This window comes from Nerophis ophidion, linkage group LG08 (assembly GCF_033978795.1).
Source record: "Nerophis ophidion isolate RoL-2023_Sa linkage group LG08, RoL_Noph_v1.0, whole genome shotgun sequence".
NCBI classification, from domain to species: Eukaryota; Metazoa; Chordata; class Actinopteri; order Syngnathiformes; family Syngnathidae; genus Nerophis; species Nerophis ophidion.
The window spans coordinates 49,157,899-49,183,964 of NC_084618.1; the positions used below are offsets into that span (position 1 = coordinate 49,157,899).

The following is a 26,066-nucleotide window of genomic DNA, read 5'->3' on the forward strand; positions in this document are numbered from 1 at the left end:
CAGGGGCAATTCCACAGGGCGACATTTTCTAGATGGTGCAGCGCAAGTATGAGGTGAGTAAAATCACTTCATACTTGCTTTTGATTTGTACTCTACCTGCTGGGCACTCTGTCAGTACAAAAGTACATCAGAATGCCTTTAAGGTAGGGCTGGGCGATATATCGATATACTCGATATATCGCAGGTTTGTCTCTGTGCGATATAGACAATGACTATCGTGATATTGGAGTATACATTCACACGCAGTTGCTTATAGTTGCGGGCATTACACTACAGGCTCTTCTCACTATTTATTGTCTCTGCTTCTCACAGAGACATAAAACAAGCGCATTTTCTTACTTACGTCACATACTGTCACAAGTGCAACGTTATACGCCCTCGCCGAGCAGACAGGTAGCAGCATGGGTAACGTTAGCTGTGATGCTAGTGGAGCGGTCCGAGTGGTAATACGGGAGAAAGAAGGTGCGAATCTGGTAACAAATGAAGGAAGAATAAATTCCAAGAAAAACAGCACGGGGTCTATCATCTGGCGGTAGTTTGGCTTCAAGCGGAAAGATGTTGAACAGACAATCGTAATATGTCAAGTATGCGGCAAAAGTGTTGCTACAAAAAGTAGCAACTATACTAATGTAGCATCATTTGAAAAGTCACCCGCAGGAGAAACTCCGCATGTCAACATCTCTGTTCGGTGCCACACCCACAAAATGCCCAAGCAACCATTTTCAGATCAACACTGTCTGAAAAAAATAGTCAACAACGTCCGCAGTAACCTACCACATAGCGAAGGACATACACTATTTGATTTCCTATTATGCAGCTCATTTTTATTTTACAGTTTTTGAAATATCTTGTGTGACATGCACAAAAGTGCACTTTATTTGTTTAAAACTATTGTAGTGGCTTTCTGTACCAAAAGTGCACTTCAATTTAGTGTTGTTTTGATATGTCATCTTAGAGACATCATGCACAATAGTGCACAAAAAGTTTGTTTTAAAATGTCTCTGACAATCTTGCACTTTCCGTTTTGAAATAACATGAAAGTTTCAACAAGTGTTAATTCAAGGCTAAGCCAAAATAACGAGATATATATCGTGTATCGTGACATGGCCTAAAAATATCGAGATATTAATAAAAGACCATATCGCCCAGCCTTACTTTAAGGATAAATTAGCTTGTCAACTGTAGGCTGACCTAAAAGGACTTATTATGCAAAGGCAACTTTCCAACATATTGCCACGTGTGTTTGTGTATTAAAGTGCATTTTTTTTGTACAGAACACTACTACAATAGTTTAAAACAAATAAAGTGCACTTTTGTGCAGGATGTCACACAAGATATTTCATTAACTGTCAAATAAAAATGAGCTGCATGATAGGAAATCAATTCGAACGTGTTCGTCCTTCGCTATGTGGTAGGTTACTGCGGACATTATCTCCTTTTGTTGTTGACTAGTTTTTTCATACAGTGTTGATCTGGAAATGTTTGCCTCGGCATTTTGATGGTGTGGGCGTGTGGCACCGAATGGAGATGTTGAAATGCGGAGTAAGCACTCTTCATTCTCTAGCATGTGACTTTTCAAATGATGCTACATATTAGCAGTAATGCTAATTTTTGTAGCAACTAATTTGCTCCACACTTGACAAATTACGGTTGTCTGTTCGACATATTCCCACTTCAAGCCAAACCACCGCCAGACGATGGACCTCCTGCTGTTATTCTTGGGAATTAATTCTTCCTTCATTTGTTACCAGATTCGCACCTTCTTTCTCTCGTATTACCACTCGCACGGCTCTGTTAGCATCACAGCTACTATTACTCATGCTGCTACCTCTCTGCTCCGCAAGGGCGTATACGTATGTGATGTATGACGTGACAGTATGTGGCGTATGTAAGAAGGTGTGGTTGCTGTCTGTGAGAAGGACAGACAAGAAAGAGTGGGAAGAGCCTTTAGTGTAATGCCAGCAGCTAAAAGCAACTGCGTCAGATCGTATACTCGAATATCAGGATATAGTCATTTTCTATATCAAACAGAGGCAAACCCTCGATATATCGCCCAGCCCTAAATCAAACTGTGGAGGCTTTGCCAAGATATTTATAAAACCATCTTGCCTTCCTTCATAATCCCTTCAAATAAGCTGTTTGGAATTTGCACATATTGTGATATTTTTCCAACATGAGACGTCAGCGGATATGGTAGAGGTATGCACGAAGAGCTTTGCGTGAGTCTGCTATTTTTATTCAGTTGTAGTCTGATGCTGTAGTCAATAATCTCCTCATCCTTTATTTGCGGGGCAGACTGGCTCATACATGCACATGCATCCTCCGTTGTTGCCATTTGTAATACAAACCCCGTTTCCTTATCAATCAATCAATCAATGTTTACTTATATAGCCCTAAATCACTAGTGTCTCAAAGGGCTGCACAAACCACTACGACATCCTCGGTAGGCCCACATAAGGGCAAGGAAAACTCACACCCAGTGGGACATCGGTGACGATAATGACCCTGTGGGACGTCGGTGACAATGATGACTATGAGAACCTTGGAGAGGAGGAAAGCAATGGATGTCGAGCGGGTCTAACATGATACTGTGAAAGTTATATCCATAATGGATCCAACACAGTCGCGAGAGTCCAGTCCAAAGCGGATCCAACACAGCAGCGAGAGTCCCGTTCACAGCGGAGCCAGCAGGAATGGCTGGGAAGTTGTGTTAATGTAAATATAAACGGAATACAATGATTTGCAAATCATTTTCAACCCATATTCAGTTGAATATGCTACAAAGACAACATATTTGATGTTCAAACTCAAATGTTTTTTTTTTTTTTTGCAAATCATTAACTTTAAAGTTTGATGCCAGCAACACGTGACAAAGAAGTTGGGAAAGGTGGCAATAAATGCTGATAAAGTTGAGGAATGTTCATCAAACGCTTTTTTGGAACATCCCACAGGTGTGCAGGCTAATTGGGAACAGGTGGGTGCCATGATTGGGTATAAAAACAGCTTCCCAAAAAATGCTCAGTCTTTCACAGGAAAGGATGGGGCGAGGTACACCCCTTTGTCCACAACTGCGTGAGCAAATAGTCAAATAGTTTAAGAACAACGTTTCTCAAAGTGCAATTGCAAGAAATTTAGGGATTTCAACATCTACATCCTTACTATCATCAAAAGGTTCAGAGAATCTAGAGAAATCACTCCACGTAAGCGGCATGGCCGGAAACCAACATTGAATGACCGTGACCTTCGATCCTTCAGACGGCACTGTATCCAAAACCGACATTATTCTCTAAAGGATATCACCACATCGGCTCAGTAACACTTCAGAAAACCACTGTCACGAAATACAGTTCGTCTCTACATTTGTAAGTGCAAGTTAAAGGTCTACTATGCAACGCGAAAGCCATTTATCAACAACATCCAGAAACGCCGCCGGTTTCTCTGTGCCCGAGATCATCTAAGATGGACTCATGCAAAGTGGAAAAGTGTTCTGTGGTCTGACGAGTCCACATTTCAAATTGTTTTTGGAAATATTCAACATGGTGTCATTCGGACCAAAGGGGAAGCGAACCATCCAGACTGTTATTGACGCAAAGTTCAAAATCCAGCATCTGTGATGGTATGGGGGTGCATTGGTGCCCAAGGCATGGGTAATTTACACATCTGTGAAGGCACCATTAATTCTGAAAAGTACATACAGGTTTTGGAACAACATATGTTGCCATCTAAGTGCCGTCTTTTTCATGGACGCCCCTGCTTGTTTCAGCAAGACAATGCCAAGCCACATTCAGCACGTGTTACAACAGCGTGGCTTCATAAAAAAGGAGTGTGGGTACTTTCCTGGCCCGCCTGCAGTCCAGACCTGTCTCCCATCGAAAATGTGTGGCGCATTATGAAGCGTAAAATACGACCACGGAGACCCCGGACTGTTGAAAGACTGAAGCTCTACATAAAACAAGACTGGGAAAGAATTCCACTTTCAAAGCTTCAACAATTAGTTTCTTCAGTTCCCAAACGTTTGGGTGTTAAAAGAAAAGGTAATGTAACACAGTGGTGAACGTGCCCTTTCCCAACCACTTTGGCACGTGTTGCAGCCATGAAAGTTTAAGTTAATTATTATTTGCCAAAAAAAAAAGTAAAGTTTATGAGTTTGAACATTAAATATCTTGTCTTTGTAGTGCATTCAATTGAATATGGGTTGAAAAGGATTTGCAAGGCTTCACAGTGGCAAAGGGGTTAGTGCGTCTGCCTCACAATAGGAAGGTCCTGAGTAGTCTGGGGTTCAATCCCGGGCTCGGGATCTTTCTGTGTGAAGTTTGCATGTTCTCCCCGTGAATGCGTGGGTTCCCTCCGGGTACTCCGGCTCCCTCCCACTTCCAGAGACCTGCACCTGGGGATAGGCTGATTGGCAACACTAAATTGGCCCTAGTGTGTGAATGTGAGTGTGAATGTTGTCTGTTTATCTTTGTTGGCCCTGCGATGAGTTGGCGACTTGTCCAGGGTGTACCCCGCCTTCCGCCCGATTGTAGCTGAGATAGGCACCAGCGACCCCAAAGGGAATAAGCGGTAGAAAATGGATGGATGGAAGGATTTGCAAATCATTGTATTCCGTTTATATTTACATCTAACACAATTCCCAACTCATATGGAAACGGGGTTTGTACAATGTAGCGTACAGTTCTAACTTATATCGGTCAGTAGACTGCATATGGAAGCGTTAAAAACTACAACATGGCTGACAGGCGGAAAACGCAGTCGAAGTGGATTCACGTGAATAAGACCGCCCACAAAAGTACACATATAGCAGAGATGTGTACTTTTGTTGACCAAAGAACCACCATTACATGTTATGCAGACCACAAGGAAGTGTAGAAAACAAATCTAAATATGACCTATTTAAAAGGGTCCTATTGTGCAAAATCAACATTTATTACCTACTGGTACCTCTTTTTGTGTATTTGGGATCCCCATGAGTCACAGAAATTTAAAATCCGACTATGGAGGAATTGTAGGGAAATTTATGAAACAATCTTAACTTCTTCCAAATAAGCCCTTGGGAATTTGAGACTTCAGTGACATATTTTTCCTTGGTTACGTCAGTGGATATCTCCATATATGGTCGAGGTCTACCCAAAGTGCTTAGCACGAGTCCGCCATTTTTTATTCAGTTGTAGTCCGCCATTGTAGTCAATAGGATCCTTATTTTGCTGTATCCTCTTGTTGTGGGGCAGACTGGCTCGTACATGCACATGCATGCTAACATTCTCCACTTTTGCCATTTCTGATAAAAATGTAGCGAATAGTTGTCACTTATATATTTAAATAGACTCGATATAGAAGCGCTTAAAAGGCTGGAGGTGCAGTCGAGGGGGGCTTGACTTGGAGTTGGACTTCCGCACGTAAATAAGACTGCCACAGTCAGAAAGCAGTTTGAAGATGGTCTGTAAAACATAATCTACACAATATTTTGACTAAATAATCACCATTACATGCTACGTAGACCACAAGAAAGTGGTTTGGATGTAGAAAAAAAAAATCATATTACCTCTATAAACGGGATCAGAATTATACATACACACTCAAATATATACAATATACAAGATAGTTCAATAGGTGGTGCTAAAGGTTCTACAATTTCTATTAACTTGTCAAGGCCAACGCATTAAAAGGGACCTACAGTTGATCTGGGTTCTTTTTTGCCTAATTCCTCACTTAAACTATAACTATACGCCTTTTTTATATTAGAAATGGTAACTTCGGAGGATCCATGTGCATGTACGAGCCAGTCTGCCCTGTAACAAGACACTAGAGAAAAAGAAGGGGATTATTGACTCCAATGGCGGACTCATGCAAAGCACTTTGGGTAAACCTCTACCATACTGTATATGGAGATATCTGCTGACGTCACACTAGGGGGAAAAAATGTTACAGATTGGACAAACTCCAAATGTCTCTTTTTAAAGGAAGTATGAAAGAAGGCAAGATTGTTTAATAAATATCTCTGCCTTGCCTTCATGGTTTGATTTAATGGTACTTATGCAGAACTTAAATACACAAAAACAGGTACCAATAGGTAAGAAACATTAGTTTTGCATAATAGGTCCCCTTTAAACAAAGTTCAAGCGTTTGGAACGGAGCAGGGTTGGATGCCTTCGAAGCATGTGTTTTGCTGTCTTGTGTGGGATAACACTGACGTCAACGTGTGCCGGACGTACTTATATGGGCATGCTACCTCTCGGTGTGAGGGGAAATTAGCTTTGTTTAGCTTTCCTAAAAATGCAAGTAACCAGACAGAAGAGGCTAAATTAGAGTTTTTCGGGGTCAACAAAAAGAAAATACTTCCGTGCTTATTTGTCTACGACATTTTACATAGGACTTTTTTGTCAACAAGTTCCAGAACTACATCTCCTTAAAGACAACACATTACTGCACTACATTACTTATAGCCGGAAAAGATGCTCTTGCGTCCACTCTGACGGCTTTAGGCCAGGGTTTCGATCAGTGAGCAGCCACAACTCTGGTTGACTCGCTATTAGCTTACCGTGTGTAGCCACAGAAGCAACATCCAAATTGTTGTGGGAGCTGGACCTAATCATTTTGAAACAAGGGTGGAGAAGACATTTGCACAGGTGGGCTTTGCGAACACTGAATGAGTGAAGGCAACAGGGAAGGAAAACCCAGAAATAATGTACAAAAAAAAAAGCCGACCAATCCCAGCCCTGCGAACCACAACACAGCAGACGGTCACACAAGCAACGTGATGAGAGAGCATATGTCACCTTTAGTCGTGTTGGAGGACCACAAACAAGCAAGGTCAGTAAGCTTGGGGGGGCGGGGCATATAGGGGCTCATTTACAACTAAAGAACAGCCCCCCGAAAAAAAACGATTTCCAGGCATAGGCTTACTCAGAAAGGGGATCAAAAATGTGAACGTGGGGCAAAATTCACAGAAAATTTACACCAATGCAAATCCCTGTGATTCTCAAACTGTTGTAGTGGTATGCGGGCTCCATCTAGTCCATCGAGTAGTACGCCAAAGAACCACTTGATCAAAGCACCGTGTTTCATTTTCCTATATTCAAACACAGTGTTACTGGTCAAACTGCAATGTTACAGTGGCCAACAATTTTAAATATTATTAAATAATACTTAGGACTACTACGCTATTGTATTTTAATGTTGGTCATTATGGTGGCACGAGGAGAGTTTTCGGAGAAATAACTAGCATATCCAAAAAATGTTATCTGGACAACAAAGATGTGTGTTACATTTAGATTGGAATCATCTTAGCCCCTCTAACTTTTAATTAGGGATCAGGATTGACCGCACCTGCCCATTTTTCTTTGAGAGCGTAAAAAAGACAACAATAAAGTCCAAAGAAGTGTGTGTGGAAATAAGCAAACAACAGAACGGAAAACAACACAAAGGCACATTATTGCATAATAATTCCACCATAAAAATAATGGATTGATTGCTTTGTTTTAGAAGTCCCACTGCGTTGTACAATTCTGCTGGTATTGAATGTCAGCCATTTGTGTTGCTACAAAGACAAATTACTTTAAAAATGCCACTGAATTCACAAATTGCCTGACGGCGATTCTATACATGCATGTGGAGTAAATGCGCGTGCACACACACACACACACACATACACACACTCACACACACACACACACACACACTTGCATAACCTGAGGCACCAGAGAGCAGCTTCTCTCTAAATAGGCGCTCAATATTCACACTGCTTGCACATGATTCATCAGCACACATCGCCTGTCCTTCCACACACACATTTGACAGTTGACTAGTCTCTCCTGTAACATTTTCTGACACAGATGGAACAGCTGCAAAGTAAGCACACTAAGGTAACAACTAAAAAAACAATGCGCGCGCACCCACACACACACACACACACACACACACACATACACACAGCACATTAGCATACACGTACCTTGTCATCACCTTTCAAAGGCATCTGTGATCCACTGTGGGCGTGTGATCTTGTAATGTTAAGTGCAAAGGAAGAGCACATGACACCAGAAGGTACCGAGGAATGAGTCAGTTTGGGTGATAAATGACCATGCAGGGAGAATATCTCTCTCTATCTCCTTCTCTGTGTTTCTTTCGCCAAAATAAAAGTGTGCAATAAACGCACACATTCACTGGAAGGAAGGCAGGGAGTTGTAAAAAAAAAAGAAAAAAAGGGAGAGTCCATTTGTTTCTGTCCGGGATTAGAGGTGCTTACTGTAGCACTGCAAGATGCAGCACCGTATGTGTGTGTGTGTGTGTGTGTGTGTGTGTGTGTGTGTGTGTGTGTGTGCGACTACTTATTTTGAGTGAGCCACTAATGCAGGGTAATTCAAGTTTAACTGGCCATTCTGCCAAAATTTTTTTCAAAATCAAATGTTTTATCAAACAAAATTTGGTGTTAAAGTAGCTGTAAGGAATAATAGAGACCCTTTTTGCTTGTCAAAAGTTTAAACATTGTGCACTAAATACAAATATAGAACGTAACATTCATATCCATATTTCAGGACTAGTTTACACCAGACCGGCCCTCCAGTTCAAAACAAAACATTTTGCAGCAAATTCCTAAAACCCTAGAATGTTCCTGTTGTATGAAGGAATTTGGAACACTGTAAACACATTGGCAGATCCTTGTATGACATTTTACCTTGCTAGCAAACATAGAACACTTGGTCTAAACTTGTAATTTACATAACTGAGGCATTCCTCAAAGCACTCATTTAAGTCATCTACTTTTTTGGCAGTTACAAATGTTGTCCGTAATGTGATTTATGTAACTAAGGTGTGGCTGTAGCTTGTTAACTTCAAATGCAGTCAAGTGAGGAGTCAAACCCTTATACCTTTTGAAGCTGAACATACTGAGGATGAACTGCTGCTTATAGAAGCTAGCACGAAGGAAGTGTGAGACGTTGGAGCAGACGGATACTGAGACAGTGAGAGGGACAACTCTTTAAATGTGAAACATGGAGCCAAGCTATTATGAGATAAATAGAGTGGTTACCCAAACTAAACCAGAAAAAACTTCCCCGGCCAGCTGGACCAAACGCACATTTATCCATCGAGTCATACTAAAGACTATAAAAATGGGACCCTTTACCTCCCTGCTTGGCACTCAGCATCAAGGGTTGGAATTGGGGGTTAAATCACCACAAATGATTCCGACTGTTCCTGTTTTTCAGTCAGTATATGTTCTATCGCATTGTGTTGTGCATTACAAACACAAACGCGTTTTGTGTTGACGTAGAAGCTAGCTTATCTCTTGCTGTAGTTAACTTTTACAGCTAATTTCGAAGCACGCCAATGCGTTACTACAATAGAAAAATAGTTCCTCAGTGTTCGCTCTTACAATAACAATGTTGCTACAGCTTTGTTATTATACAGGTTACGGAACGTCAATGAAATATTATTGGCGGTTTTTTAATGCATTTTTAAAGTGATTTTTCTAGGAAAAATGAATTGCTCCCATTACCAGCATTGCTAGCCATCGAGAATAAACACATTTTTACAAGTTAGAATGAAAAAAAAACAAAAAAAAAACTTTGTCTTCCTGTCTCTCATGATTGTGAACGATAAGCAAAATAAAGAAGTGCAGTTGCCCTTTAAAAACACTAGAGCGCTGCCATAGAGTTTATCTTTCACTAGCTATTTTTGCAAAAAGTCCTTAAAAAACAGTAGAAGGTTCCTGTAACTGACAAGATAAATAGACCAAAATCAAATGTCAACTGTACAGGACGTTGGTTCTCTAAAATATACAAAATGTGACTTATAGTGCAGGTGGTAGTTCTGGCCAACGGGTCCTTAGCTTTCTAGAATGTGGTCCCCCAAAACAATTTAGTTGAACATCCCTGTTATATTTAAACAGCCAGTCAACTTTCAACCATTGCTTTGGACTTAACAATAAGTTTTTCTCGTTAATGGGGCTATTTCTGACTGTAGCGTGAAAGATCGAGATTCGGATGTCTGAGTCAAAGCTGAGTCACGATAAATAAATTAAAAAAATTTCACACGAATAAGTTATAAATGTAACCCAAACATCACATGCATTTGTGTTACTCAAATCAAAGTTTAACTTTGCCAATTGGCGTATTGTTGATCATCAAATAGATTCCTGATGGTGTAAAATTCCCTCCAGTGGAATAAATACACAAAATGCATTTTCCATGTTGTTTGTCAATTCTGTGGTACCTTTCTGAAAACGTACGTTAAACTTTTTGTAGATATAATTTTTTTAACTGAAAAATGTTGCCATATGTTTTTTGTTTTTTTTAACTCTGTCTTGGTTACGGTATGCAAGCTTTGCACAAAAGAGTCCCATGCATTAGTGACTCAGAATGGATAGTGGTTCTTTTAGAGTTGGACAGATTATGTCCATAATTTTCTTTCTAATATGTGTGTTGGTGGTCCATTTGTTCATAGAACACACAGAACGATGAACAACTCCATTACTGTCTGCTTTCTTTATGTCGGTCAATCAAGCTCGGTGCTCCCTGTGCTGTTCACATGATGAGGCATTCAAGCGCACTGCCTAACTTTTAACAACAACAAAGCAACCGTTTGTTTTTACGTTAGTTGGTATCCAGTAGTACCAACATAATTGGACTAGTACCTGTAAAAGTACCGGCTCGGTAGCCGTCCATGGCAACATAATTGAATTTGAGAAAGAACAATCGCCTCTTTAGTTATCATCTTTGCCAAAAACAGTCAATGAATTTAAAAGTCCATCCATCCATTTTCTACCGCTTTTCCCTTTTGGGTTCGCGGGGGGTGCTGGAGCCTATCTCAGCTGCATTCGGGTGGAAGGCGGTGTACACCCTGGACAAGTCGCCACCTCCAACACGGATAGACAGACAACATTCACTCTCACATTCACACACTAGGGCCAATTTAGTGTTGCCAGTCAACCTAAAAGTCCATCCATCCATTTTCTACCGTTTGTCCCTTTTGGGGTCGCCAGGGGTGCTGGAGCCTATCTCAGTTGCATTTGGGCGGAAGGCGTTGTACACCCATGACAAGTCGCCACCTCATCGCAGGGCCAACACAGATACACAACATTCACACTCACATCCACACACTAGGGCCAATTTAGTGTTGCCAGTCAACCTAAAAGTGATTGATAAAATTGGATTTGTCATTTAAGTGTTTTTTGCATTGTATTGTGTGTGTAAAACTACAAGCAATCACTATAAAATGTGTTTTTTTTTAAATATTTTTGGGTGTGTGGTAGGCACCTTTTAAAACCAATTACTGTGTGCTACAAAACTGGATTTACAACTGTATTAGTGTACCGTATACGTTAGTATTTCCTTGTAATATTTTAGTATTTCTCAACTGGTATACACATTTTAGACTAAGCTACAATATATAGACTTAAGTTTTGGGACAGCTGGGAAGATACAGTATTGACCAAAATAGTAATAGTTGTAGTAATAGTAACAATTTTAACATGTAAGACTTTTAAAAATAAAAACAGATGTTTAGATAAGAAATATTGTATAAAACAATACACAACTATGTGGTACTAACGACGACAGTAGTTTTATGAAGTAATGTAATAATACTGTACAGTATTTTACCTCAGAGAGTAGACTTCTACAGTATACTCTTCCATGCTTCTCCGTCAAGCACGCCATCAGCAGCTTATCCATATTTTTATGGATAAATGTCTACTGTTTAGATATTATTTTAACATTCTTTGCCGGCGTTAAGACTCATTCTGCTTTAGTATGTTGCAGAGTAGCAGTGATGAGCTCAAAATAATATCTGTGCAGGCCCCTCTCCATTTGTTGTTTTAGTGTTCTTGATAGTGTCTGGTGTGATACACCCAATTTGTTTTCTTTTTTACAATTAATGTTAGAATAATTATGTATATATTATCAAACTAACTTTAGTATGATTAAAGTCCGTTGCTTTAGTTATTAGCTATTGTGCTCAAGTTAGACTTTTTGTAATCTATGCAATGATAAAACTTCTTGTCTGAAGGGTGGCCTCAGCCACAGATGTTATCTTTGTTTTGGCCCGCTGGCAGCCAAGAACTTCAGGGACCTCAGCAGGGATGGGATGACAACACGCAGACGAAGCGGTGACAAGGCGAAATCACAAGGCCCCCAGCCCATTCCGTCACGTACTATGCGTCTTGGACCTGCTTTGCATAATATATGTGACCACTCCTTTTAGAGGCAGCCTCAATGATGTTGACTATGGAACTCTGAATAAAAAGTGGGGTGCGGGAGCTGAACCTTAGAGCGTAGGGCGAGACTGTGACTAAGTGTTCAGCACCCCGTTCTCCTCATGAGCTCTATTTAACACTGACTCTGCCTGGTTCCTTGCTTCTTGTCTGATTAATAGATGTCATCAGTGTTTGAACCTGACAATTAACCACTCAACAAATGGCAGTGTTAATGTGTTAATTATGTGTTACGTTGTCTGTCTATCTGTGTTGGCCCTGCGATGAGGTAGAGACTTGTCCAGGGTGTACGCTGCCTTCCGCCCGATTGTAGCTGAGATAGGCACCAGCGTCCCCCGCGACCCCAAAGGGAATAAGCGGTAGAAAATGGATTGATGGATGGATGTACTAGTAGCTGTCTTATTCTCATTTCACTGATTTGCAACATGTTATTGCCCCTCTGATTGCAAATACATTTTCAATTACCAGTCAATAAATAAATATAGTGGATATTTTATTGTATTTAACAATCAAGGGTTTATATGACAAGTGTCCTGGATCAAGATTTTCAACAGGCATAAGAGCACATGTCATACAAATATCAAAACAAGAAGAAGCCTCATCTAATATCAATTGAAGTTAAATTTTAATTATAAAAATGTAACATATTGTTTGCTATTATATAAATAAAATATCCGAGTTGTTGATTAATGTCTTAGTCACTGCAAATTGACTAAAACAGCCTAGCAGTGTATAGATCGCTCACTCACCATCAAAAGCATGATTGGACTGCTCGGAGGTCAAACTCAGATGAAGCAGCCACCGCTGATTCTGGTGCACCAGAGCATAAAGGTTGATTGTTCCGTTTTAAAACGTTAAATGTTATCTTTCATGGAAAACTGATGCAAAACAAATGTATTCTTGGACAAAATATAAATGGGTTTCTTATTACACCCAAGCTCTAGATCAGGGTGCCCAGAAAGTGTGCAAAAATGTGTCTATGGTCCGTGGGCCAAAGAGCGATTTTTACCATACAACAGCACTACCAGTGAGGAATTAAGTCTCATACTGCCATATATAAATGTAAGGTACAATAGTAGAGATCGTCAGGTGCAATTGATGCTAACTAAAAAAAAATCTTTAGATTTTACAGTAGAAAACTGCCAGCTCAGTCACCAGAATTGTATCGTAACATTTACTGGGTTTTTACATCAAATTACAGTAAATCAAAAAACTGTAACGCTGTTGTTTTTATGTTAAAATTCTTGTGACTGAGCTGCCAATTTTTGGCTGTAAAATCTACGGCAAGTTTTTTTTTTTACAATGCATTACTGTAAATCAAAAAAACAGTACAACTTATATTTTTATAATGAAATTTTAGTTTTTCAGCTGCAAGTTTTTTTTTTACAGAAAAATCTCCGATACGATTTTGAAAAACATTTCAATTTACAGTAATGCATTGTAAAAAACGTATTTTTTCTGCAGAATTTTGGTGATTGAGCTGCTAATATTTTTTGCCGTTATATATATGTACGTTGTTTTTTTACAGCGCATTACTGTAAATAGAAAAATTGTACTACTGATGAGTTTACGGTATATTTCGGCTAGTGCGCTGCCAGGGTTTTACCGTGAAATATACCGTCTTTTTTACAATGTAGACTTGCGGACATGCCATCAATGATTGTGCAGCTTGAAAGAGGTCAGTATGAATGTGTACAAAATTTGGTAGCCACCCTTTGGCAGGCCAGACGAAACGATGCTATGGTCCAAATTTGGGCATCTCTGCTCTACATGGACAGCTTCTCTTTTCCAGACCAAACTATTTGTAAATCATTCAAACTGTCTGTTTTACTTTGTTGTTGTCAGCTATTATAGTGTCTTTTATTCTATATTTCCATGAAAACAAATAACAACAAATCTTTGAACATTTAACATGTATTTGTTTAGGCTAGTCAAATGTCCCACTAATAACATATTTTATGAGACCACATTGAACACAACATGATAACGTAGCTTACATTCAAAATGAGTAATTACGAGTATCTGATGAAGGACATTATTCAGTTACTCAGTAATCATCAATTAATAACAATAATGTTTAAGAGGTATTTTGATTTTCCGCTAACATGGCAAGATGGGGTGATGTCAGACGGCAACGAAAGATCTGTCGGAAGATGCAATCTTGCTTCTAAGCAACTTTATGGATTATTATGCTATAATCCACTTTTAGAGTGGATTAATATTGGCCTGTGGATTCTTGGATACGAGGTGGATGGCTGATGAAGCCGCAATCGTGAGTAAAGCGTTTTCACTTCAAACTGACACTAACTCTCATTAGTGTGCATGACTTTGAGAGACTTTTGTGGAACTATTGATGTGTTATTTATGAACTTTTGTGTGGTGTTGCTTCCTTATTTGTGATTATTCTCGATCCCTGCTTCCGCCATCCTAGTCACTGCCGCTGTGTCCTTGGGCAAGACACTTTACTCACCTGCTCCCAGTCTCACCCACACTGGTTTAAATGTGTGTACTATGTAAAAGCGCTTTAAGTCACTAGATAAAAAGCACTATATAAATATACCTCACTTCACTTCAATTATTCCAAGCTGAGACAGCTAGCGCGTCATAATTACGACAGTCAGCTGGTTGAAAAAAATACAGATAGCCGTATCTTTTTTCCAGGATCTTAATGACACTCCTGGGCCGACACAATAAGGAACAGATACCAAAAAATACCAGTACTCTTTATTAAAGATGGGTACCGAATCCAGTACTTTTTTTGGCACTGACCGAATCCCGCCGGTCCTACCAGGCACAGATTCATGTAAAATCCAATGGTGCCAAGTTACGCTACCTGTAGTGATAAATGATGATAAGGATAACCGCATGAAGACTCCTGACGGTTAGTATTACCGTTTTAAATTGAAACGTGATTAATAACTGCACTTTTATAAACTCATAGGCTGACTGGTGCTAGATTGCTAGCTTACATGCTAACATGAAAACATAAGAAACAACATAACCTAATCTAAACTTATACAAACACATTACTGTTTGGACAAATAAGCTTTTCAATTGTGCACATTGAACCTACCAGCTGTGCTGTCAGGGCACACAATGATCGATCAAAGAAATACGAGACTGAGACTGCGTTCAAGAACCGCTGAATATAGTAGGACAAGCACAGAGTACATTGACTGCCAAAAGTTATAAATAATAATAACGGGATTTTTATTTGTTACACAGTTTCCATTTAAATACATCTTAAAGTGCTAAAGTACAAACCAATATTAAAACAATAAAAGTTAAGCCATTAAAACAGATCAAATAAGACTAAAACACTATCAGTGAAGCATAAGAACCACGAAACATGCAAAATAGTGGCTTTTCTAACAGTGTTTTTAATTATCTGAGTTATTTTAAAAATCTAAAGATTCCAGAGCATATTCAACAATACTGTGATTACAATAACGTGATCATTTTGGTCACGATAACCATGATATAAAATGCTCATATCGTCACTTCCCTAGCACCAACACTTGGCCGTCACTCCAGCAGCACTGAGAGCGGCCCAAGCTACATTGCCTGTAAGTAATGTTGCAATTTTCAAAGCCAACAAAGATATTGACTGAGAAACGTAATAATGACAGAAGAGATACAGCAACTGGACAGCAGTTATCAAAATCAGCTCATGTTTAAATGTTACAATAAAAAAAACAAGATTGTATTTTTAAAAACAAATAATGTTAATTAAGACACACAAAAGTAACAGGAATCGGTCCAAATGTGAAAAGGTACCCATCCCTATTCTGTATGCATCCGTAGGTATGACTAGATACCGAAAAAACCGAGGGTGTGTGTGCTGCCATTGGTGCACATTAATATATATATATATATTATTTATTTTTTTCCATTAAAAAATAATAATTCAGAATGAATATGCCCATATGACAAGGTTCTTTTTTTAATAAATTGCTTAAAAGTCAAACAAATACATGTGTTTATTAAATTGTATTCATAAAAAACGTGATGATTTAAAAATGAAATGCAAAATAAATGAATTGATTAAATTCATTTACTTTTTGTTTTATTTAAATTACTTTTCAAAAATACATGAAAACAAACTACATCAAATGATGACAATTACATTCAACGAATGTGTAATGGTTTTCTTTTAATAAAAAATAAAGGCAGAGTAAATAAAAAACCAACATACACTGGACCATATAATACAAAATTGCATGGATTTAGTCAGTTAAATATATATATTTTTCCAATTAAATATAAATAAATAACTGCATACATTGACTATATGATAATAGTTTACATTTTTTGACGACATTTCTTTAAAATACAACTATTACATATATTTATTAAATTGCATCTATTAAAAATATTCCTAATTAAATTTGAATTCTAAATAAGTGATGTAATTAAATGAGAATAGTTGTATATTTTTAATAATTACTTTTTAAATGAGAAACTCAACCATATAATGACATTGACATGTTTTGATTCAATTGCATGTTTTTTTTTCATATTAAAAATAATATTCATATAAAAGTTACCAAATGACAATACTGTATTTTGTATTTGTTTTTTTTTTCATACAAGGAAATGTCTTTCAAATTGCCAGAAACATAAACTGGAATCTATAACAATTAGGTCATTCAATTGATGCAATTAGATTTTTTTTTTAAAATAAAATCTTGAATGCAAACTCGTAGCAATTTTGTTTGATATCTTAAAATATTTTTCAGTTTAAAAAAAAAGAAAAGGTGGTACAAAAAGAACACTGGCATGTAAAAACGAAGAAATAAAATAAACTGCCACCACTGGGAAAAAAAAAATCTTAAGTGAATTCATTTTGAAAGTAAATATTATTAATTACAATAATGCTAACAGAAAACGAGTTAATTGAAGGAAGAGGAGCGTTGAAGAAGAGTTAAAGGCAGCTTTGAGCTCCAGTGGTGCACACCTGCAGTGTCCTCAGACTGCACTGACTCAGAGGAAACAGAATGACACATGCACGCGCGCACGCGCACAGGCACGCGCCGCTGCAGACACCTGACTAGCCCCACACTGGGGGGGCAATGGAGGGTTGGACATCACAGACAAAACATATTTAGTGCACAAATGCTGCATAGATTTAGCCGCTAATGATGCTGTTGACGTGCATGCAAACACACCCTGATAATGACAAACGATAAATATGGCGAAGGATGCCATGAAATCATGCAAGGTTATTGAGGAGTAAAAAAAAAATAAAAAATGGTGTATTTGATGCTCACCGGTGTGTTTGATCTTCATGATGAGGACGAGCCGCCCTGTGCGCCCAGCCAGCTGACAAACATGTTATGACGCATATTCAAAAAAATAGATGAATAAACACAATTAAGGCAGGCGAGTCGATGTGGAGAAGAGAATGTTGTGTTCGGCAAACGAGCATCCAAGAAGTCTCCTCGACGCCTTCTGTCCTTTTGTCTGCATCCTCTGTCCTCCTGGAGGGAGGGGGGAGGATGAGAAGGAGGGGGGGGGGGAGAGGGGAGAAGAAGCTGCCAATTGGTTGGAAGGCGGGAGGAAACCCCGCCTCCTCACCTGAGCGCTGACCAATCACAGCGAAGCTGCGCCGGGTCTCCGTACAGAATATCTCTGGCACCGTTCTATAATTTTATTTATTGTCACAGCTTGTTTCAAAACAAAAGCAACACAAGCGCAATCATATTTGGACTCTCAACAAAGATTAATTAACACCAAAACGTCAGATTTGAACTTCTATGGTCATTTGAACACAGTGGACAAAAGAGTGCTGCAGCTGTGATTCCAGCTGATGGCGCTAATTGTCTCAGGTCAAGTCACTCAACATTTTCCAGCAGGAAGATGCTTTGACTTGTTTCAATGATGTGCAAGAAGTTTGTTTCATAAGATCATCTTAGCCGATACCAATAATCCCGAAGACCAAGATGTTATACTCAAAAATTTGATGCTGGTCACGGTGTTATTTAAATAATACTTTCTAAGCCCGGTTCAAAGTTCAAATAGGGAACATAAAGACAATATATTTCATTATATATATACATATATATTTACTGTGTGTATATATATATGTATACTGTGTGTGTATATATATATATATGTAAATGGTAAATGGGTAGTACCTGTATAGTGCTTTTCTACCCCTTTTTAAGGAGCCCAGAGCGCTTTGACAGTATTTCCACATTCGCTCATTCACACACTGACAGTGTATACTGTGTGTACATACTATATATATATATATATATATATATATATATGTATACATATTTACTGTGTATATGTTTATTGTGTATATATATATATATATACTGTGTGTGTATGTATACATACATATATGTATATATACATACATATACATATAAGGTTTAGACACCCCTAAAAAAATCCACGCGTCCTTTATTTGCCTTTTTTTTGGCCATTAGTGGGGATCTCCTATTCCACATTTTGTCATTTAGCCATCTGGAGGTACATATTTACGCCATTGAACATACTAATAAATATTTTTTTCACAAATAAGGTTTTACTTTTTATAATTTCTCCTTACACATATATATAAAAAAAAATCATACTGTAAAGATGTATAAATTCACAAGTTACTTCATTATATTTGCATTATTTTCACGGTAACATTTACAGTAATTTACTATGAAATATCAGTTAATTGCTGTCATTTTGTTTGTTTTTTCAGTAGTTTGCTGAAATGTTACAGTAAATGAGGGCATTTTACTGTGGGGAAAAAACCGGTGTTAAATTTTTAGGTTTAATGTAAAATTTTGAAGACTTCTTGCGAGCTTAATGGCGATGTCCCGTGTGTGTCTCGGTCTGTTCTCTGTGACAGTGTAATTACCACAAAAGCATGAACGCCTGTAAGGAACACATCCACTCAGCTCCGCTTCCACTCGGCTTGACTTAGCAGTAATCATTTTTACTTGTCACTTCCACTCTTTCCTCACATTCCCCTCCACACAAAAACCCGGGAGACTTTTTGGACAAGGAAATCTCTATTTAAAAATGTATACAACTTTAAAAGTCAGGTCACACGAGGGTTAAAAGGTTAAACACAATCTTTGTCAAGAATAAAAGCAGTGAAGGAACATACAGTAGACTAAATGTGCAATAAAAGTCATGTCAGTGCAATGAAAGGAAAATAAGAAGTTCTAGAAGGAATGTTTCCACCATCTTATCACACTAAGAGATACAGTTGCAAGGTCTTGGTGTGGAGATGCTGTGCCAAGTTCTGAATGCGACACAGGCGCACATTCTGAGCGTCGCCGGCACCGTACACCCTGAAGATGTGATAACGCTCTTTCCTCGCCAGCGCAAAGCTCAGCTCGTTGGCTGACAGGACGATGAAGGACCTCTCTTTCTTCATTGTGGACTTCACCTCCACGTACACCACATCCGCCGTGTCGCCGTCGCCGCTCTCTGCTCTAGTCGGGCCGAAGGTCAGCTTAAAGTCGTAAGGCTGGCCGCTCTCGCCGCTCATGTTGCACCACAACACCTGAGTGGGTCGGCGGGGGTCCGTGCTGTCCCTCCAGTCGCAGAGGAAGGTGTTGACCAACATCTCCCCCCACTCGCCGACGGCTTTTAAGTCCTTCTGGTCTTCAGATAACACAACCTAGATGAGACGCAGCAGCAAACCTTCAGTGTCAACATGACATCCAACAATATTACTTTTTTGGATTATTCCTTTTTTAAATGCAACCACAAATGTAAAATAAAATAACTGGTTGTTTGGGGGAAAAAAACTAACATGTAATTTCTTTGATGGCAGCCTCACTGATTGCCATTTTATTTCTCCTGCTGTTCTTTGCCAACATGCCAATAACTTTTGAGGCACTTTTTTTGCATATGTAAGTGACAGGTAGAAAAGCTGTGACTCGCTTAGGGAGAAGCCATATGGCGCCACCTGTTGCCTGTATTTTGACGAGAAGAAGACTTTTTTTTCATACTTTTTAGAGCGAATACGGTTAGAGTGTTTTAGTGATTGCCATATAGAACAGTTCATTTATTTTGTGAGTAAATAAAACTATACTCTCAGGGCCTGATCTGCTAAGATCTAAATAACAAGCGCTAAACAGCATGTGCAAAGTAGGTGTGTTGCAGTTAATCTACTAAGACTGCGTGTACTATTGATAACGAGTGCCAAATTTTTGCAGCCCGCCCTATTTATTTTTCCTGAAGGAACTCTCCTGAAGGAATCAATAAAGTACTATCTATCTATCTATCTACTTGACTATCTATCTATCTGTCATTGCTGTCATGTGTAATATTTCAACGTCAGTAAACTCAACCAGAATTCATCTGTATATCAAAGGAGCACTCGGTTATTAACTATAAACTATAAACGATTATTGAGAAAATAAAAGGATTTTAAGTGCGCCTGATTACTAAAAATTATGGTATTTATTATCAGTCCGGGCCTATCCAGTTGTTCGCATTTTTAAATGCCTCTGGACATCAATTTTAATGCTTTTTAATGCCATTTAAAGGGGAACTGCATATATTTTTAAAACATGTTGCCTATTGTTCACAATCATTATGAAAGACATGACGACGGATGGATTTAAAAAAAAAAGTCAGTTTACAGCGGAGCCAATGGGAGGTTCTCTATTACGCCCATGAAATCAGATAAATAACCATTCAAAAAGCGGCAACAATACTCAGTTTACATTTCGTGACTTGAATATTAAGCAAGTATTAGTGATATTTTTATTACAAGCGCTAACGCAAACAAACCATTAATAGCGGCGACGTGATCACAAACTTGTGTCAATGTTGACGTGATCGGCTTGTAAACTGCTTCCTCGTTTCCTCTGTGGTCAAACTTTATTCTAGATCATAAATCATGCATCTCACCTGGATTCTAGAAGGCTGTGTAGGTATTCCAAGTTGGTACACTTTAACAGCCAATTTAGACGCAGGAATGACGAGAATGACAGAAAAAGATGTTTGGCTCCCCGTCCCTTTTCTTCGCGAGGATTATGTGACAATTTTTAATCTAAATGGGAATATATGAACGTCCTAGCAGTCTGCATCCTAATGAGAGCAGACATTGTAGAGTAAGTGACTGTAACCCTAGGGTATTTTAATATATGCACAAATAACCCATTTCTATGTATAATATCATTTAAATCGTAGGTGAGACATTATTTTATTATGTTTGTTGGCTCTCATAATATCTGCAATGAGTACTAATCACTTATGAAGAAAAATAAGCAAACGTGATGCGTTTTTTAAATTAATGCGCCGCGTATTCTTAAAATGATCAAAATATGTGAATATCAAATAGTATAAATGTGCCTGTTACTACATTACATATATAATTACATCATGTATATACAACCTTAATGGAGGTGTCTGAATGTTTTAATGGTTCTATAGGCAGAATTGAACATCTACAATAGACTCCATTGTAAGCAGACTTTTGATCAAATGTAATCCTTAGAGTGCATTAAAACAAATCCATTGTCATGTCTTTCATAATGATTGTGAACGATAGGCAATATTCCAAACAAAAGTGCAGTGCAAAAATCCATTTATTCGCTTTTGATGCTTTTTAATGACCCACGGAAACCAGGCGCAACTGTGCCAGTTTGCACAAACATTTCGGATTTGCTAAATAGAGACGCAAAACAGCGGCTGCAAATCAATTTCAGCCTTTATAAATCACATTGTGAGTGCCAAATGATTACATTTGCATCTCCTCCTCCCAGTATTGGGCGTTCTAATAATCATCATATATTCTGCATACACTCGCCATGAAAACAGACACGCCAAATGGATTCTGCTCTCTATTTTGCACCCCTAAGAGGCACAATCCAATGCCTGCTAAACTTTAGTAGATCAGGCTCTCTGTGCGCAGTATTTACTTTCACTAATTCACTAATAAATAATTTTTAAAAAGAGAAGTACTGACAGTGGTGGGTCTTTTGCAGGGGAGTTCCAAGTCCTCAATTGTGGTCTGCAGGGGCTCATTACACCTGTTGAAGTCCAGGTTCAGAGATGATCTCTGGGCCTCTGCGGTCGCTTCTGATCCCTTAAACGCGCTGGACACCACCACCACATCTGGCACAGACCTGGAGGAGACGTGTAAATCAGTGGATATGGACTTGTCTGTGTGTGAATGTTGGTATCAATAAGAAGGAGGACATGACGAGTACACGCTATCTGCTGAGGTCGGCTGCACGCTGGCTGCCTCAACAGGCTGCACGGCTGGATCACTCTGAGCTGGTCCCCGCTCAGCGAGGCTTTCCTTTCCGCTCTCTGTGCCGCCACACTTGGAGGTTTCGGGACGGCGCTCTGTACGTGACACGGAAGACCACATGGGAAGTGTGAAGCACAGACAGCTTGGTGTAAAAAAGCAGAATTTGTGAAAAAGGCACCAGATCCTTCATACAATGCATGGTAGTTGTAGTTATCATTTGAACTATTCTTGTTGATAGTAGACCGCCATGACTATTGTGTCATTCTGCTCCTCTTGATGCCACTATTGTTACAGTCATCCCTTCCTATGTCTACCTTCTGTCCACTGTATTCTCTTTCGCTCTTAGTCGAGGCAGATGGCCACTCCACACTGAGTCTCTCCGTTCAAAGTTTATTGTTTGGAAGCCAACAGACTCGCTCATGTGGAGTCTACGAGCTGCTTTTGTTCACAACTAGTGTAGAAAGAAAATACAGTAAAGCCTGTTTAAGTCCTTCCGATTGGCTGACTAACGTCGACATAAGCGGTTGCCAACATAAGTGGGAATAGCCATCGGTTGCCCATTTACTCAAGACTTTCACACAAAATAAAAATAAAAGACTTTTGAAAATACGGCAGTTTGTCGTCATCGTTTCCCTACATTTTTGCAAACGGGTAGACTTTGTTTGTTTTGGAAAGGTAGGTAAAAGAACATCCACCGCAAAATAAGAAATAATTTTTGTTTCGATTCTTAAGTGCTGTTCCATTTTAACATAACCACAAATCTGCTTTTGCAAAAACACACGAGCCATACTGAGGAATCTTGGAAATTAACAAACTAGGGATGACCCGATCAACATTTTCAGCCTCAGATCCCGTCCCGATTTTGAGTCCCGACCCGATACTTCTATTGTAAATATTTACCGTATTTTTCGGACTATAAGTCGCAGTTTTTTTTCATAGTTTAGCCGGGGGTGCGACTTATACTCCGGAACGACTTATGTGTGAAATTATTAACACATTACCGTAAAATATCAAATAATATTATTTATCTAATTCGCGGAAGAGACGAAGAAAATGTCAGCAATCGTCACATACACGTCAGCCAATAAGAATTTGGCGGGGGAGGGTCGAGGCAGAAGTGCATTGTGGGTCATGGAATGCTAACTGCTATATGCTATATGCTACTGCCGTAGCTATTAAAATGGATCATTTCATCGTTGGCGGTAACTTATAAAAACTGAGAAGGTCTGGAAAAAAAAGGCACCGTAGAGGAAATCATGTACTGCAGATTACAAGCTGGACGTAGTGAAATATGCAGCAGAAAACGACAAGAGGAAGCGGTGCATACCTTTGGAGTTGGCAGAGTTGTTTAGAAGCGACATCGGGGAAGAATATTTCTTGGGATTTATCGATTAGGAGTGACAGATTGTTTGGTAAATGTATAGCATGTTCTATATGTTATAGTTATTTGAATGACTTACCACAATATGTTACGTTAACATACCAGTCACCTTCTCCGTTGGTTATTTATGAGTCATATAATGTACACTTATTCAGCCTGTTGTTCACTATTCTTTATTTTAAATCGCCTTTCAAATGTCTAATCTTGGTGTTGGGTTTTATCAAATAAATTGCCCCCCAAAATGCGATTTATACTCCAGTGCGACGTGTATATGTTTTTTTCCTTCTTTATTATACATTTTCGGCCGATGCGACGTATACTCCGGAGCGATTTATAATCCGAAAAATACAATATGTTAAAAAAAACAAGTAAAAAAACCAACTAACAATGGTAAATAAAATAGTAATACAATACATAACATTGTGATTTTCGAACAAGTTAACAGTTACAGCTTTACAGTCTAACATGTCCAAAGGAGTAGGAAGAAGCCGTTTTTATGTAATCCCACCCCTTTCCTGACTAGAAATTATTTTCTCATACTTTGACAATAGATTATAGATCTGAAAATTATAACAAGTAACTAAAGTGAACACACTAACACATTCTGATCAAGCTTATCTTATTCAATTTAGAATTTGCTAGTGTTATTTAGATGATGTATTCAATTTAAGGTATTAAATGCTACAAATAATTTTCTTTTAACAAAGTAAAGTGGCTTTTGCATAGGGTTGCCAACTCCCCTGGCAGGGCTGGTCTACTTTTTTATATATATTATCCACAAAGGTTGAGTGGAGGAAACTGACCTCTTCTTGTTTAAAATGTTTCAGAGTTGCCTCCATTCAATCTTTGCGGATAATATGACCTGATGACTGACAATTTACATATATGTTTTTATATTACTTGACTCCAAGCAGAATTTAATTAGATTCACATAATTTTGGGATTAACACAAATACACGGGGAAAAAAATGTTCAATATTATTTTTTGGTGCAAAATACCTAAAGGCGCGTTTGTTGCAGCTTGCCGTGTTCTGGCAAGACACGCACCTTTCTGGAATTCATGCAACTCCTGCATGTAGAACAAGGAGTATGCAAATGGTAATTGTGTCGCCCTGAGCGGGCATCGCTTTTGAAGGAAATTTTTACGTGAGTACAATCTTTCGCCATGTAAAAACTGGGACACAACTGCGGTTAAGATCGGCTGGGCTCGGCTGCTCATCGGCCGGTCAGTTAAAAATGGCAAATATCGATACTCTCTACCACATACACCATTTTTCTGAAAAATTACCTGTTTAGGTCTCAAACTTATATTGCCACAAGCTTTTCACCATGAATGTAGTTGTCGACTTCAGTGGGCACTATTTAGTAAGGAGAACAGCGACATGTTGCTCACATAATTTAATCTGTGTGGGGAATGTTTAGAGAGAAACTAACCAAATATATATATTGTAATGTAATATAAAGTAGGAATTAGGGCTGTGAATCTTTGGGCACAACATGATGTATTTTGAATAGATTCTTGATTCAAAATACGTACTTTTTTAATAACATTGAATGCGGGGCATTTGATCAACTACATTCCTCCATAAAATAGACAAGCAGCTCTTATCAACTTTCTATTACTTAAAAAGAAAACTGGTTAGTAAAAAGCTTGTCAAACATTTAATGAAGTCAAATAGAAATAAGGCAACAAGAGAAGTATCCAACATTTCTCTTTTCTAAAATAAATTTGTACAGCAGATATGGGCATCTACAGCAACAATATGATTTGCCTAAGTGGCTAGATAGGACAGATTAAGAATCACAATTAATCTGGAAATTTATTTTTTTGACACCCCTAATAAGAACACAACATTTTTCAAATGTATTATTCCTGACCATGTTCTGAAAATACCTGTTCTAAATAGGCATCTCAATTCTTGGTTATAAAGAATCTTTGAAGTGCAAATCTTGAGGACCGAGCAGCAGACAAGAATATTACCTGGCGGTTGAGTCGTGTGGGATGCGGGATTAGGCTGACTGCTGGCTCTCTGAAGTCCCGTTTGGTCGGCAGGTCTGCTACTGCTGTTTTTAAATGTTTTTTCCTTCTCAGTGTTACTATTGTCGGTAGTCTGCGGAACTACACGGACACTTCCTTTGGCTGAGACGTCTCTCTCAGGGTCTCTGTCTTTTGGTGCGGCAGGAGGCGGCCACATCTTCATGACAGTTTCTATCGCAGCTTCATCCGTATGGACTGTCGCAAAAACAAAAAC

The 26,066-nt window shown here is 38.7% G+C and overlaps 2 protein-coding genes across 3 annotated transcripts in view; both read right to left on the bottom strand.

Annotated features, from left to right (window-relative positions):
- The window catches only part of bsk146 (brain specific kinase 146), a 33,628-nt gene extending 15,945 nt beyond the window's left edge, over nt 1-17,683 (bottom strand). The window contains exon 1 of the mRNA XM_061908773.1: nt 17,482-17,683. The gene's annotated coding sequence lies outside the window, so the exon portion shown is untranslated. The remainder of the gene's footprint in view (nt 1-17,481) is intronic.
- A 1,525-nt stretch (nt 17,684-19,208) lies between these two features.
- wu:fj29h11 (uncharacterized) overlaps nt 19,209-26,066 on the bottom strand; it is a 106,338-nt gene continuing 99,480 nt past the window's right edge. For both annotated transcript variants that reach the window (XM_061908776.1, XM_061908775.1), the window contains exons 44-47: nt 25,796-26,047; nt 22,390-22,528; nt 22,146-22,305; nt 19,209-19,844 (exon numbers count right to left, since the gene is read on the bottom strand). In XM_061908776.1, coding sequence (XP_061764760.1) covers nt 19,410-19,844; nt 22,146-22,305; nt 22,390-22,528; nt 25,796-26,047 — 986 coding nt within the window. In that variant the 3' untranslated portion in view covers nt 19,209-19,409. The remainder of the gene's footprint in view (nt 19,845-22,145; nt 22,306-22,389; nt 22,529-25,795; nt 26,048-26,066) is intronic.